The sequence below is a fragment of the Adiantum capillus-veneris genome, chromosome 24, assembly GCF_014529385.1.
Source record: "Adiantum capillus-veneris isolate H3 chromosome 24, ASM1452938v2, whole genome shotgun sequence".
Taxonomy (NCBI): Eukaryota; Viridiplantae; Streptophyta; class Polypodiopsida; order Polypodiales; family Pteridaceae; genus Adiantum; species Adiantum capillus-veneris.
Window position 1 is genome coordinate 24,285,188 of NC_140954.1, and position 14,471 is coordinate 24,299,658.

A 14,471-nucleotide genomic window follows, 5' to 3' on the forward strand; every position below is an offset into this window, starting at 1 on the left:
TTTGTATGCTAATAGCATATTCCAAACTTTGGAATCCATTATTCAATATGCCCCAACTCGAAGCTTTGTTTCCTATACATATTGTTGTGCTCACAGCCAACAAATACTTCTGCTGTCGTACAAATCGCATGGTAAAGAGAATCAACCTTGTCAAACATGTACATATAATGGACCTGGTCTACTTATATAGTAGCTACTTAATGGTTGGTAAGGCTCAAAATCATTTTCAATTGTAATTGTTTATGGCCTATCACGGCCGTAGATAACTTGGAGCTACCAAAGGCTTACATATTGGTAGCACGATATTTTGTAACATTGCTAGCATGGTCTCAACAATAATTGACAACTCCTACAATAGTTCTTAGCATCAACAAACGCACATCTACTACCTTTTCTTCCAGCCGGTAAAGATTTACAACAATGCTCCTTAATGGATGACATATCATACAGTGGGGCCGTCATGGGCATTCGATATTGCGACATCGGCCCTAGTAATGGAAAAGTAGTGGCTATCACGACAATGACATTGGTATAGGAAACATCACCACCGTAGAAGCACATCCTCAACACCGTATGATAGGGCTTGTCACCGACATGCATGTAACGATTGACAATAGTCAATGGTTGATGGAAACATGACATCCCTTGTATCTTAACATCACGTGTTTGCCATACTCTAAGAGTTCATTTGCGCCTTCTTTTCCTAAGGGTATTTGAAATCAACTTTTGCATATGGAAGCTGTGACCTATCCTCCATGCTTTTGAGTTTCCCTAGCATCATAAGAATGAATAACAAAGATGGCGCTTAAACTTTTGCTCTTGTCTCACAAGATTCTTCAATAATCAATGCGCAACATAGCCTTTAGGATGTATGCCTCTAGCTACACCATGAGAATCAACTGTGGAGTATACCTACCAGGCTCCATTCTGTAAAGGCACTAGTCTTTGTAAACATTGTGTTTGCCGTGTGTTGGGACAGTAACAACTATTGCATTAGGTGTAATCACCCACCATGGCTGACAACACTGATGTTTCCACATGTCGACTCTCTGAGGACAAACTGAATGGGGACAACTATGAAATTTTTTAAGAACCTGTGAGAGGTAGTACCCACTTTGGGTATACATCATGCAACATGTTCTTGTTTGCAAAGGGCATTTGGAACATTGTGCAAGGTTGTGATATGAGACCAAGTTCTCTTGGTAAAGGTTTAAATGATGATGATAATGGATGATGATGCACACTCTAGTAATTCTAATGCTAGTTTTTTTGCATCTACTGATGAGCAGACATATTGGGATGCTAAAGATGCATGGGCTTATGTCTAAATTGTGCTTTCTATTAGGTATTCCATTATTCCACACACATGCTTAACAAAATAGAAAAATAGGCATGGGATAGGTGGGCGCCTTTGTATGGAGGGCCTAATCATACAAAATTTTCTTATCAAAGTTAGGAGTCAGAGTCACGGGGAGGATGGTATAAATTTCTTTCTTGAGAAGATTAAAGATCTCAAGGAGCATTTAATTGCCATTGGTTCCCTTGTGCACACAATTCTTGATGCATTGCCTTATTGGACTTTTGACTCTTCTTAGACCCTTGTGACAAACAAGAAATGTGATCATGTGAAGTTTGATGGTCTGACCGATTGGAAGACCGAAACACCTACGAGAAATTGAGCAACAATTAATATCAGGGGGTTATAAGGTATGGAAAAGCTCTTGTCTCTGTATTGTTGCAAGAAGAGACCCAACCTCAAAGGGCAACGCAACATGTTGCTAAACAAAAAATTGTGGCTGAAGAATACTGTAGTGTTGCTATCGCTAAATTCTAATGCTTCTTCAAGTAGTAGCCTGTCACAGATGCACAAAGCATAGGCCTACACACATCCCCGGGCCTCATTGGAGTTGAGGAGCTAACATGTGGCTTTGGCAATAAAAGTTGGTGCTCAGTGCTCATTGCTTTTGGAGGACAGTTTCACGTGTGACACGAAGCCATTTATCGCATTTTCAAACCAGCACTAGTACACTGGCGACTGGTCTAGCCTACCACATTGTTTCTTAAAGCAACGCGCAACCTTGAACACGGCAATGCGCAGAAACGCAGCACGGACCCCGACCTGAAGCGTTTGCTCACAGATCCTCCGACACCAATTACTCATTTATGGCTCTGAGATTCCCCCCTCTTCCCTCTATCTCTACACATCTACAGTCATCACCAGCCCCTGCCTCTTCTTCCTCCTCTTGTACTCGCTTGGCTGCTTCAATGGCATCCTTCAAGCACGAATATACTGCTCTTGCATGGGCTCCCATCCTGGCGAAGCCATCGCAAACGCCTTCTTCCAGCATTGGTGCTGCATCAGGGTATAGCTATGGCTTTTGCGTTTCCTTTTGCTTTTGCACTCAGGGTTTTTCCTTGAAACTACATTATGCACGGTGAATATCTTTTGCTTTTGCCCTCAGGGTTTTTCCTTGAAACTGCATTATGCACGGTGAATATTATGGTCCTTTGCGTTTGCATGGCGGCCCCCCCCCCCCCCCCCACACACACACACACACACACACACACACACACACACACACGTTTAGGGTATGCACGCGTCACACACAATTTTCTCAGTTTCAACGAGAGCGCTGGAGGCTTTTGTCATGCGTAGATTTGCATTTTCTAACGCATGTCTCGAAGCGGCTGGTTCTTAGGCCAGTTAATGTTATTCTGCTCTTAATTGCAGCCAAGTTGCCACTGCTATGGATGAGAGTGACACTTTGACCCTTGCAACCATTCGAGACTCTCTCATACGCCAAGAGGATAGCATCATCTTCAGCCTCATTGAAAGAGCTCAGTACAAAATTAACAACCGCACCTATGACGCCAACAGATTCTCTATTCCTGGATTTGAGGGATCTCTTGTAGAGTACATGCTTAAAGAGACTGAAAGCCTTCATGCCAAGGTGCGTTTTCAGATCTGAAAATTATCAATGCTTGGTTGGCCTTTACTTTCAGAAGTTGTTCGGCATTTTTAAATGTCAGAGGATGCTGCAATAGTGATCTTTATAATAGGCAATGAGCACTAGCAGCTGTCGATTTAGTGACATTGACTGTAGTACTTTTGTGAGGAGCTTCTTTGAAGATAGAAGTTGTCGTATGTAGTGATGAGTGTGGATGCAATTTATGACCCTTCAGAATTGGTCTTGCAATTTATGACCCATCAGAATTGGTCTTTTTGCATGAATATCCCGTCTGTACAATAGTATGATTAAAACTGAAGCTAGGGAGGCTTGAAATTTTTTTCCACTCTCTGTGGCTACATTTCCCTTACGCTTTCTACTGTACACATCTATGTATTCCCTTTTTTGTGACCATCAGGGTAGGTTTATATTAGAGTTAAATCTGTAGGTGATTTAGGTACAAAACGACCTGACAAAAATGTAACAAGAGAACATTTATGTTCAAAGATTTAAATAATTCACTTTACACTCTGAACTTAATTTTTGGTTCTACATAGAATTGAATAGTAAACTCTACGCTGATGCAGTGTACAATTTCAATTGAGAGCACTAATTTAATGGAACTGATGTTTGCTTGAATATATGTCTAATTTCACAGTACTACTTTGACGAGCTACAAAGTATTGTTCAAAATTTTGATCTTAGGAAAGTATGTGAAAATTATCTATTACACAAACAATTTGAGTTCCATTTTGAAGCATAGTGGAGAATTTGTTCTATGTGTGCAAAATTTATTAGAATGAAAGTTGTGCCCTGCCCCTTTCATCGTGAGTGGTCCTTTTTTGGTAAAGATTTGTACATTAGTTTGGATTTTGAAGGTTTGTGACATGACTTGGCGGCTCTCTTCATTGAGGGGAATTTATGTTCCTTATGTGTCCCTAGGGCATGACCTTTTTCTTTAGTGCAATCAACCTTAACAGGTAGGCTTTGAAATTGAGACAAGTTAAGAAATTGGAACTTCTCTTCAGTTTGGTGCTATGTACTTCATCTTGCTCATTTTGTTGCCTGTCTAGTTGCACTCCAGTTCATTGTGGCACACGTGGTGCAAACTCTGTCATGTAGCCTGCACATATTGTCTCGTCTCATGTTTTCTCTCTATCCTGCCATGGTGCCACCTCTCTTTCTTCCTGTGCTCACGGGCACACTTTTGAATGCACACTGACATGGTGTCAGATGTAGTGCGCACATGAAATAATCAGTCATGCGTCCGGTGGCATCATGAACACATCCTACCGGTTGTCACCTTGCACACATGAGCAGCGATGGTTGCCAGCTGACGGCTTACTCACGCACTATGTGCAGGCTGGAAGGTGCTGCATGTTTCCCACATCAGCCTGCTTGTAGCTTTTGCAGGCGACGACCCTTTCTCTTTTCTTCCCACGCAGTGAATGACTAGGCGTTGTAACAAACCTGGACTCTCCAAGTCAAGATTCTACCGCGACACAACAGAATTCACTTCAAACAATTCACAATTCACACTTGTGTCGACACGGCCCGACGTAGTTCCGTGCCTAGAGATATTGGCCCCAAAGAATGGCCCCCCTTTCGGTATTTCTTTTTGTATTAATCTGTGTTCAAAGTACAAGAGAGCGGGCAAGTGCTCACTCTTAGACTCTGCATCCAGATGCTCTGAGAAGTGAGGCCGTGCCCACTTATTTATTGGTACAAGGGATGCCCAAGAGCAGAGCCCCAAAAGCATTCATCTTTTAAAAGCTTTTAAAAGAAAGCAATTATCCAAAAGCTGCCAATTCAGCAAGTGAACTTCAGCCACCGTAAAGCAAGATTTCTGTACGACAGGCCACGTCAGCACTGTCAGCTTTTTTCACGCCACAAAATTTGGAGCAGTGCGTACAACCTGCCACGTCAACTTGCCGCCACGTTTTGCGGGCCTGTACCCTGCCTGCCAGCTTGTGTGAGTGTGTCTGGGGGCCTGCTGCCACGTCACCAGTTTGTGACATACTCCCTCCTTGAAAGCATTGTAATCGCCCTCGATTACGCCTGCAAAACAGACAGAGGCCATAAACTGTCTTAGCAGACACTGAATGTTAGTACTAACGCACTAGGAACAACACATCTAGCACATGTACCAATCGACAGTCACATCACAGGACATCACTTGACATCACATGTCAAATCACATTCAAAAATTCATTCCAAATCTGTAACAAACTTGGACACTCCAAGTCAAGATTTTGCCGCGACACAGCAGAGATTCACCTCAAAACAGTTCACAGTTTACAATTGATTCGACACGGCCCGGCGGAGTTCCGTGCCTAGAGATGTTGGCCCCAAAGACTAGCGTCCCTTTCGGTATTTCTTTTGTATTAATCTATGTTCAAAGTACAAGAGAGTGGGAGGGTTCTCACTCTCGGACTCTGCGTCCAGATGCTCTGAGTTGTGAGAGCCCTGCCCACACAATTAAAGGTTACAAGGGATGCCCAAAAGTAGAGCCCCAAAAGCTTTCAACTTAAAAGCTTATTAAAATAAAGCAACTGTTCCAAAAGCTATGCAATTAGCTTGCGTAGAATTTCAGCTGCACAAAAAGCAACTTTCTGTACAGCTGCCCGCAACGTCCTCCCGCGAAAGTGATGTCAAACTGCTGTATAAAAGACAAAGCCTTCGAAGCATCTTTGTATCCTGAAAAATTGTCAAATTTGATCGACTGTCCACCTTCCTTAAACTCTTGGACTTTCTTGCTTTTATCTTCCAGAAAGTCATACTGGTTGGCTTTATAAAAATTCTTCTTGTTCGCATAAAATTTTCCGTCATCGGAGTCTGAACTGTCTGTAGACCAGTCCTCTGTAGAACTGTCACTCACTGGGCGAACTTCTTTGCCTTTTTCTTGCCCTTACCGAAGCGTTGTTTCTTGCTTCGCTTTTTGCCTTTTCTGTCTTCTTTGCTCGAATCTGAAGAGCTAGAAGAACTGTCAGAAGAAGAAGAAGAAGAAGAAGAAGAAGAACTGGGTACTTCTTCAAATCGAACACGCTTCTTCTGTTTCTTTGCTTTGTCAAATGTCGACTAACGACCCAAATAACCTGGGAGGTCAGTGCCTTTCTTCTGCTTTTTGCCGTGCTTTTTGGCTTTCTTCTGTGCGTCAAAAAGTTGAGCAATCCGTGCATCAACCACCTCTTCTAATTCCTTCTCTGAATATTGCTTGTGATGAGAAGGTTTCTTGAGAGCAGGTTTTGGGGGTGGTGTGGTGGTTTTTTGCCACTGCGCATGCACTTCCTGAAAAGAAGTCTCGCTCATATATTTTGCCAATTTCGGATCCTTCGTAAAACTGAGCATCATCTTTTTTGCGTCGTCGATCAGTTGACGACGCTTCATATCTCTTTACTCCGCTTGAGTAGGCCGAGGCGGGCCATACTCTCTGCTGGAATCTTCGTTGTGATCCTTGCCCGCATCTTCGGATGTAGAGGGAGTCGACTGATCCTTGCATGAAGCCATAGGTGCCGCGGAAAAAAATTTGGGGATCGGATTTCCCGTAGAAGAGAAATCGGTTGTGCTCTGATACCACTGTAATAGACTTGGACACTTCAAGCAAGAATCAATCACGACGGCACCAAATAACCACTTCAAAACAATTCACAGATCACAATAGATTTGCACTGGCCCGGCGGAGTTCCGTGCCTAGAGATATTGGCCCCAAAGACTGGCGCCCCTTTCGGTATTTCTTTATGTATTAATCAATGTTCAAAGTACAAGAGAGCGGTTAGGGTTTCACTCTCAGACTCTGCGTCCAGATGCTCTGCAGAGTGTGTGTCCAAACCGCTTATTTAAAGTTTACAAGGGATGCCAAAAGCAGAGCCCCAAAAGCTTCCAATCAAAAGCAAACTCTGTTTCCCTCACAAGCTCTCTCTAGGGCTTTATTAAAAATAAAGCAATGCAATTCTCTCTCTCTCTCTCTCTCTCTCTCTCTCTCTCTCTCATTGCGTAGCCAAAATCTGACGCAAAAAGCTGAAAATCCGTCGTAAAATCCGGCACAAATCTCGGAAGTCCGTACTGTTGCCACGTGGCATTTCTACCACCAAAATTAGGGTTTCAGCCACAGTTAGGGTTTCAGTAGCAGTTAGGGTTAGGGTTTCCAAAATTAGGGATTCTGACAGAAATTAGGGTTTGCAGGTTTTAGGGTTTCTGCAGAGTAGCCACGTCATCACTTTGGGACAACAAACTAGAGCTAGCACTTTCTGGCAGATGAGGGAGCAGGAGCACTCGCTCAACATGCAACTTCTCAGCAGAACCCCCAAGAGGCCTAGCTTTTTTGCATCACAGCAGAAGGCTAGCGTTTTTGGACCAGATCAGCCAGCTTTTTGCTCTTGCAGATTCCTGGCAACAGCAGACCAAGTAGATGCCCGAGTGTTAGCAGATTCCCCACAGCAAGACCATTTTCAGCCCTAGCGTTTTTTCATCTGCAGGACACCTCAGCGTTTTTGCAGATTATCGCGACAGATTCAGCCATAGAACCAGCGTTTTCAGTTTTCAGCCTTTAGACACAGCAGAACAAGTCCCAAACCTCGCAGATCTCACCTCCCCGCAGCGGATCCTTGCCGCACCGCCAGATCCCGCGAAGTTTGCAGTTTCAGCCCGGAAAACGCAGATTTCAGCATCTGCGTTTTCAGCGCGTCGTCGTCATCGGCATCATCACCGACATAGAGTCAGAATTCAGCAGATAAAGATTTGCAAATTTCAGCCATTAGCATTTTCAGATTTCAGCCCGTCTCATCGTCGTCCTCATCGTCGTCGACATCGTCGGCAAGTCCATTGCATTGTAGAGATTTGTGCAATCATAAGTAGACCGCCCTTGCCATAGAGAGTGGGGCCTTCCGAGGAGGGTTTTGACAACATTCTGGTGTCGTATTCTTCTCTCTCTATCTCTCAATCTCAACACCTTCATTCACAGTGTTTATCCACTTTGTTTGTCCATTGCACTCTCTCACTAAAGGAACGGAAGGCTCTCCCTTCCGTAAGTAAAAGGAACCTTGAGCACAGTTCGGTGCACTCATCTTGAGCAAAGTTCAACATTCATTCCGTTGCACCTTACACCGGGTTATTTGGGTCATCAATCTACTTTTGCTTCGGCAAGAAAGCAGAAGAAGCATGTGCGATTTGAAGGAGTATCCAGTTCTTCTTCTTCTTCTTCTTCTGATAGTTCTTCTAGCTCTTTTGACTCGAGCAAAGAAGACAGGAAAGGGAAAAAGCGAAGCAAAAAGCAAAGCTTCGGAAAGGACAAGAAAAAGGCAAAGAAGCCTAAGTTTCGCCGAGTTTCTGACAGTTCTACAGAGGACTCGTCTTCAAATAGTTCGGACTCCGATGATCACAGATTTTATTCAAAGAAGAAACACTTCTACAAAGCCAACGAGTATGACTCTCTCGAGGATAAAAGCAAGAAAGTTCGAGAATTTAAAGAAGGTGGACAATCAATTAAATTTGACACTTTTTCTGGATTCCGAGATGCTTCGACGGCTTTGGCCTTCATACAACAGTTTGATATAGCTTTCTTTGGAAGGCATTACTCAGAGCACTCCAAGATTCGGAGGGCTATCTCTTACTTCAAGGGAAATGCTCGAACATGAAAGGCTTTTATTTCTTCTTATGCCAGAGATTCTGGAGCTCTTTTCTACTTGCTTCTTTATTTAAGGAGATCTCGTTTAAAGAACAGATTGAGCGGTTTAGCTGCGGACTTCCTACAGAGATCCGAGATCACTGCTTAGAATAAAAGTTAGATTCTATTGAAGAACTAATGAGTCATGCGAAATGGGGTTTTGCCATACATTCAAGCAGTCTGACTTACCCCACAGATAAGATCATGACGCAGAGAACCGAACAGACTTCTAAAAATGAAAGCAGAAAGAAGAAGAGCCCCCAAGAACAGAAAGATAAGGATGCACGACCCCTGCTCACTCTTCGGGAGAGAGCCAACTACATCAAAGAGGGGAAGTGTTTTGGATGCGGGGAACTTGGGCACATCTCCACGAAGTGCCCTAAACTCTCTGGCAGCTAAGGAACGTGGATGAAAGGCAAGATGAAAGTAAGACTGGTTCTAGATTGCATGGATACTGACCCAAGCACGATTGATGAGAGTACAGAACTTTGCCGAGCTTGGGGCAAAGTGAAAGATCAAGAAGCCCTGATTTTCTTTGATGGAGGAGCCAAGGCCAACTTCATTTCACCTGAATTGGCGGCGCGGCTCGAGATTACACCCGATCGGATGGGACCACAAGCAAAGGCAGTTCTAGCGGCACCCGACAAGGACAGGCCATTACACCTGTCATTGGCAAACTTCGGTTGCATTGTTAGGGGTATTTGGGGCACGAGGACTTTGACATAATGCCCTTGGAAGGTTGTGATGTTCTCCTGGGAGAACCTTGGTACCATAGGTGTCACAAACGAGAGCGCATAACAATATAAAATACATTCGGATAAATAGGATTTATCACTTATTACTGAAGCCAGAGGATATAGAGAGAAATAAATAGAGAGAGAGATAGAGAGTGAGAAGATCGACACAGTACTGGGGACCAGAAGATGGGTTGGTCCCCCCCCGTAATAGTATCTTTATTACTGAGGAGAAGTCTATACAAGCACTTGAACCGAACGTATTACCACGTTCGTTCTAGAATAAGACTTGATGGTTCCTGGAAGCCTTAGCTTCCGATTCCTAGGGCAAAACCCTATTCCAAGGAACTTCCGTTCCTTATTCCAAATCCTTGAGAACCAAGGTTCTCGCCTCTGGATCTCACCTTCCAAACTCAGGGCGTGACATCCCTGCAACTCTTTTCTACTCTCTTTCTAGAGTCCTCTTCCCGCAGAACAACTCTGCTTTCCCGGACACGAAGTCCTTACTTGGGAATCCCAACTTCTGGATCACAACTTGAGAGATTACCTCTCTCCGATCCGTGGATCTACTTCCCAAACTCGGGTACGAAACCCTTGGGTTGATCTGGCTCTAGTTCCTCAGAGCGCTTTTCTCCTGCAGAGGCTCATGCCTTCCTCTGCTCCTACTCCCTCACGAAGAGGAAGTACACCTGCAATCAAATACTCAAAGATTAGAACATGAAAATCGTTACCTTCAAAGTCTCGACGCTCGAAACGCAACTCCGTTCTCGAAAAAGCAATTCCCCGGAAGAGATCTCTCCATAGAAAATCCTCTCTTCCAATCCTACACACAAAAGAGGTGTGTTCTCGGGTTCCTTCTCGTAAATCAGCCCCGTCTACGACGTTTATGGGCTGAAAACAGAGAAAAACAGCAACTTGTCGTGATGGAAACACGATTCGTAGGCACTTCTTCGCGAGGGAACTCGTGCACTGGGTCTTGGCGACATCTGGTACACTTGGGGCAGCCATGGGCATCACCGGCAACGTCTTCTTTACGGCTGAAATCTGCAGCAGCATCTCCTCCTTGCAACGATTGGTCCTCCTCTCTGAGTGAGGGCATGTGATGCTTTTATAGCTCCTAGCCACGGGCACGAATAGCTGCTCGCGTCGAGATTGCGGCCGGGTTTTTTTTTTTTTTTTCAATTTTTTTTTCTGTTTTGCCAGAAAAAGAGAGAGAGAAAACGTTGGCTGATCTGTTGCCTTATTTATCAGATGGCTGCCCACTTATTAAGTGGGCGGCCAACGTATTTTAAAAATAGTCTGAACCTGCCCAAAACTCAATAAAACCTTATAAGTTAAAAACAATGCTTTCACAGCACTTCCTAGGCGTCCCTGGATGCAATCACATGCACAGTTGCAATGCAGACATAGACTTCCTCGCGAGAAAGCATCTGCTTTCCGGAAAGGCAATCCCGCTTTCTCAGAAAGCATCTGTTTTTCCTCAAAGTTTCCTTTGAACCCATCTTCATTCAAGTGCTTGCTTTTTCCTTGTGCACAATTCTAACACAGTTCGGAATTTCCTCCCGACTATGGATATTCCCTTTTCGATGCACCCGTCACCCACCTTGTGACGCATCAGGAATACTCATCACCTAGTCCTTTCCTACCGAACTTACGGTACAATCTCCTTCACGATGCTCTATGTCACCCATCCTACGACGCATCAGAGATGTCCGTTCCTGGATGGTCGGATACTTCTTTCCGATGCTCCCTGTCACCCATCCGATGTGACGCATCAGAAGTACCCGTTCCTGGTGGCCTTACAGATATTCCCGTTCTCAGTGCTTCCGTCATTACTTTAAACGACGCACTAGGAATACTCTGTACTCGGATGTCTCCAGTGAGAAAAACCCTCTCACTTAAAATTCCAATAATTCATTTAGAAATATTTTTCCTGTTGTTCCAAGCGAGAAAACCCTCTCACTTATAAATCCAATAATTCATTTAGAATTGTTTTCTTGTCAAATAAAGCCAGTTTAGCAACAATAGGAACAACGTCGTGGTCGATTATCGGGCGAAGAAAGCGACACTGACTATTGAAAAGGGCCGAATCATTGTACTTGATGTGAAACTTAAGGGCGAGTCTGTCCCTATTGTATCGGCTTCGGCCGTTTCGAAATTAATGAAATCCAATCTATTTGTTTACTCGATCTTTTTGAAAGAGTTGAATGATGAACATAGGACAAATATATCTGACCTTGATAAAGAACGCCAAGATTTTCTCCACACTCATGCCAATTGCTTCTCTGAGGGCCCGCACCAGCTCGTCTTGAGGATTATACCATTGATTTATACCTAGAAGTACACCACCGAACCGGCCACCTTTTATCCAGCCGAGTACTTCACCTTACTGCTCTCCGGTGTTGTTGGTTTTGAAGAAAGACGGATCTTGGAGAATGTGCATTGATTACAAAGCTCTCAACAAAATCACCATCAAGAACAGATTTCCGATTCCTAGGATCGATGATATTCTAGACCGACTACAGGGATCCTCTTGTTTCAGCAGGATCACTTTGAAGAGCGGATATCATCAAATCCGAATCGCGTCAGGAGATGTCTACAAGACAGCTTTTCGGACGACCTTCGGTTTATTCGAATTTTTGGTGATGCCTTTTGGGCTTACCAATGCTCCAACGACTTTTAACCCAATGATGAACAAGATTTTCAGAGAGTACAGATATTTTGTGGGCACTTTCTTTGATGACATGATTGTCTTCTCCAAGGATGAGGCAAACCATAGAGAACATCTACTACATGTTAGGTGCAGCGGAATGATTGTTTGCGCTTTGCTCAAGATGAGTGCTCCGAACTGTGCTCAAGGTTCCTTTTAGTTCTTATGGAAGGGAGAGCCTTCCGTTTTTTAATGGAAAGTGCTATGATCACAACAAAGTGAATGGACACTGTGCGTGCAAGTGTATGAGATGAGAGATAGAGAGAGAAGAGAGATACGACACCAAAGACGTAAAACCTTCCTCCGAAGGCCCCACTCTTGTCGGCTAGAGAGGTCTACTTATGATTGCACAAAGTGGTACAATGCGGATGCAATGGACTGATGCAACTTGGGACTATGCCGACGACGACGATGGGGATGACGACTTTAGGGCTGAAATTTGTGGTCTTCTATTTGCTGAATTTTGGGACTGTTTCGGTGGCTGAAAATGACTGTTTTGGCTGCGTTTTCGAGGGCTAAAAATGGGGATCTTCTGCAACCAACTAGGGCTAAATCTGCTGCTTCTAATGCATGCTGAAAACGCCGAGTCTTCTCCCGCAAAAGGGTTGAAAACCAAAAACGCTGGGCTGCCTTGTAGCGTTAGTAAAAACACTATGCAAATCTGGGACTGCGGCTGGCATTGTCAGGAGTTTTTTGGAGCAAGGGATTGCGCATATGTACATATACATGCATGGTGCATCAAATAAAGAATTGCCCATTTTTCAGAGCCAGGTGGTTACGTGGGGCCCACATGTGTACAGGTAGGACAGGGTGTACATAGTGCAACGATTTTCACTATTACCAGTACCAGTGTGTTTTTTCTACAATAAGGAGTTGGTAGCGCGTAAAACTTCTCGAAGAAGCTATCTGCGGGCCGACGACATGAGGTAAGCAGGTGCGTCAGATGGCATCTAGTGGCGTCAGGACGGCGAATGGGGTCAATACTTGCACGTGGAGAAGTACGGACACAACGTGGATGTTTTCTTGTGATAGTTATGCAGAAAGGTCATCATTAGGACCACTTTTTGGGGCCACTTCACGTGGTTGCGAGACGCATTATTGAAAAGAAATGAGTGCCAGGTGTGCGGATGATGCAAAAAGGTGATAAGTATTCACTGCGAGGTCAGTTTTTGGCCTGTTCGGGGTCCGTTTGAGGTCATCTAAAAGGCCAAGGGTGCCCAACTAATAAAGCTAAGTGTGGGAACTGGAGAAACAGAGAGAAGACCAGAAAAAACGTGGAGAAGAGAGGAGGAACAGCCGCAGGTGTGTGTTTGGGGTTTTTGGAGCGTGTTTTGGCCGAGGTCGGATTTGAGCACTTTGACATTGTAGACTGGGGTTTTGGGCCGTTCCGGACGCGATGGCGCTGTCTATTTTGCCAAATTCCTCACTCTTTTTCTGCTATTTTGGTTGTTTAAGTTTCTCCTATGAGCAAAGCTTCTGCTCCAATTTGTGATTGTATCTGGTATCTTTTACCCATATTGTGTGAGCTATTTGTCCCATTGGTGTTGGCCTAAGCTCAATTGTATCTAAACATCAGAAATTCTCCTCTTTTCAACTGAGTGTTTTGGGTGTGTGTGTGTGTGTGTCTGTGTGGAGTGGGCAAGTGGATAGTCTCTCTCCTCTCACTCCAGAGGTGTGTTCCTTGTCTCGGCCAGGTGTGTTGTGTAAGCCGAGTGGTGCCCCATAGTGTGTGTGTATCATTCCAAGAGTGTGTCGGGTCGTTATAGAGGCGCTGTGTGTGTTTTCATCCCGCTCACAGCGTTAGTGAATGTTGATGCAACCGCTAAGGATCAGGCACTGTGGCAATCATGGGAAAGCTGGAAACGTGAGGCTTGTGGAGGTGCTGAGGCTATGCAAAAACGGTAGGGCTAAGAGGAAACCAAAACGCTAGGGCTAGGTGTTGGTGCGGGAAGGTGCTTGAGGGGTTCTTGTTGAGAAGGTGTCTGTTGAGCGGGAAGCTCCTGCTACCTCTTCTGCTAACTTGGGTTTACTTATATATTAACTTAGCAAAATTGCCCTACCTACTTTTGTTGGAAAGTCACTTAAAAATAATAAGTGAAAAATGTCAAAAATAGGGAAAATAGGCTAAATGCACTGGAAAATTCCCCTGACTGAATCTGATGGATTCTGAAGGGAATACTGATGATCATGCTGTGTGCAACTGGAGGATATGCATCTATACCAAGTGACTGGGCATGCACGGTCTACGAATAGACTCACAAAAGTGCCAGATCACTTCTAATCTAGACTGATTGAATTGACTGAACCCTGGTCATGCTGTAGCTTGTCCACGGACACATAGGGCTGGATGTGTCACGTGACATCCCCTCCTTTTCAAAGTGAGGTACTGGTACCAAACTGTATGGCGTCGAGGGAGA

The 14,471-nt window shown here is 44.4% G+C and overlaps 1 protein-coding gene across 1 annotated transcript in view; it reads left to right on the top strand.

Annotated features, from left to right (window-relative positions):
* The first annotated feature begins 2,053 nt into the window (after positions 1 to 2,053).
* LOC147426095 (chorismate mutase 1, chloroplastic-like) overlaps positions 2,054 to 14,471 on the top strand; it is a 46,246-nt gene continuing 33,828 nt past the window's right edge. Inside the window, exons 1-2 of the mRNA XM_086498453.1 lie at positions 2,054 to 2,363; positions 2,732 to 2,951. Coding sequence (XP_086354579.1) covers positions 2,164 to 2,363; positions 2,732 to 2,951 — 420 coding nt within the window. The 5' untranslated portion in view covers positions 2,054 to 2,163. The remainder of the gene's footprint in view (positions 2,364 to 2,731; positions 2,952 to 14,471) is intronic.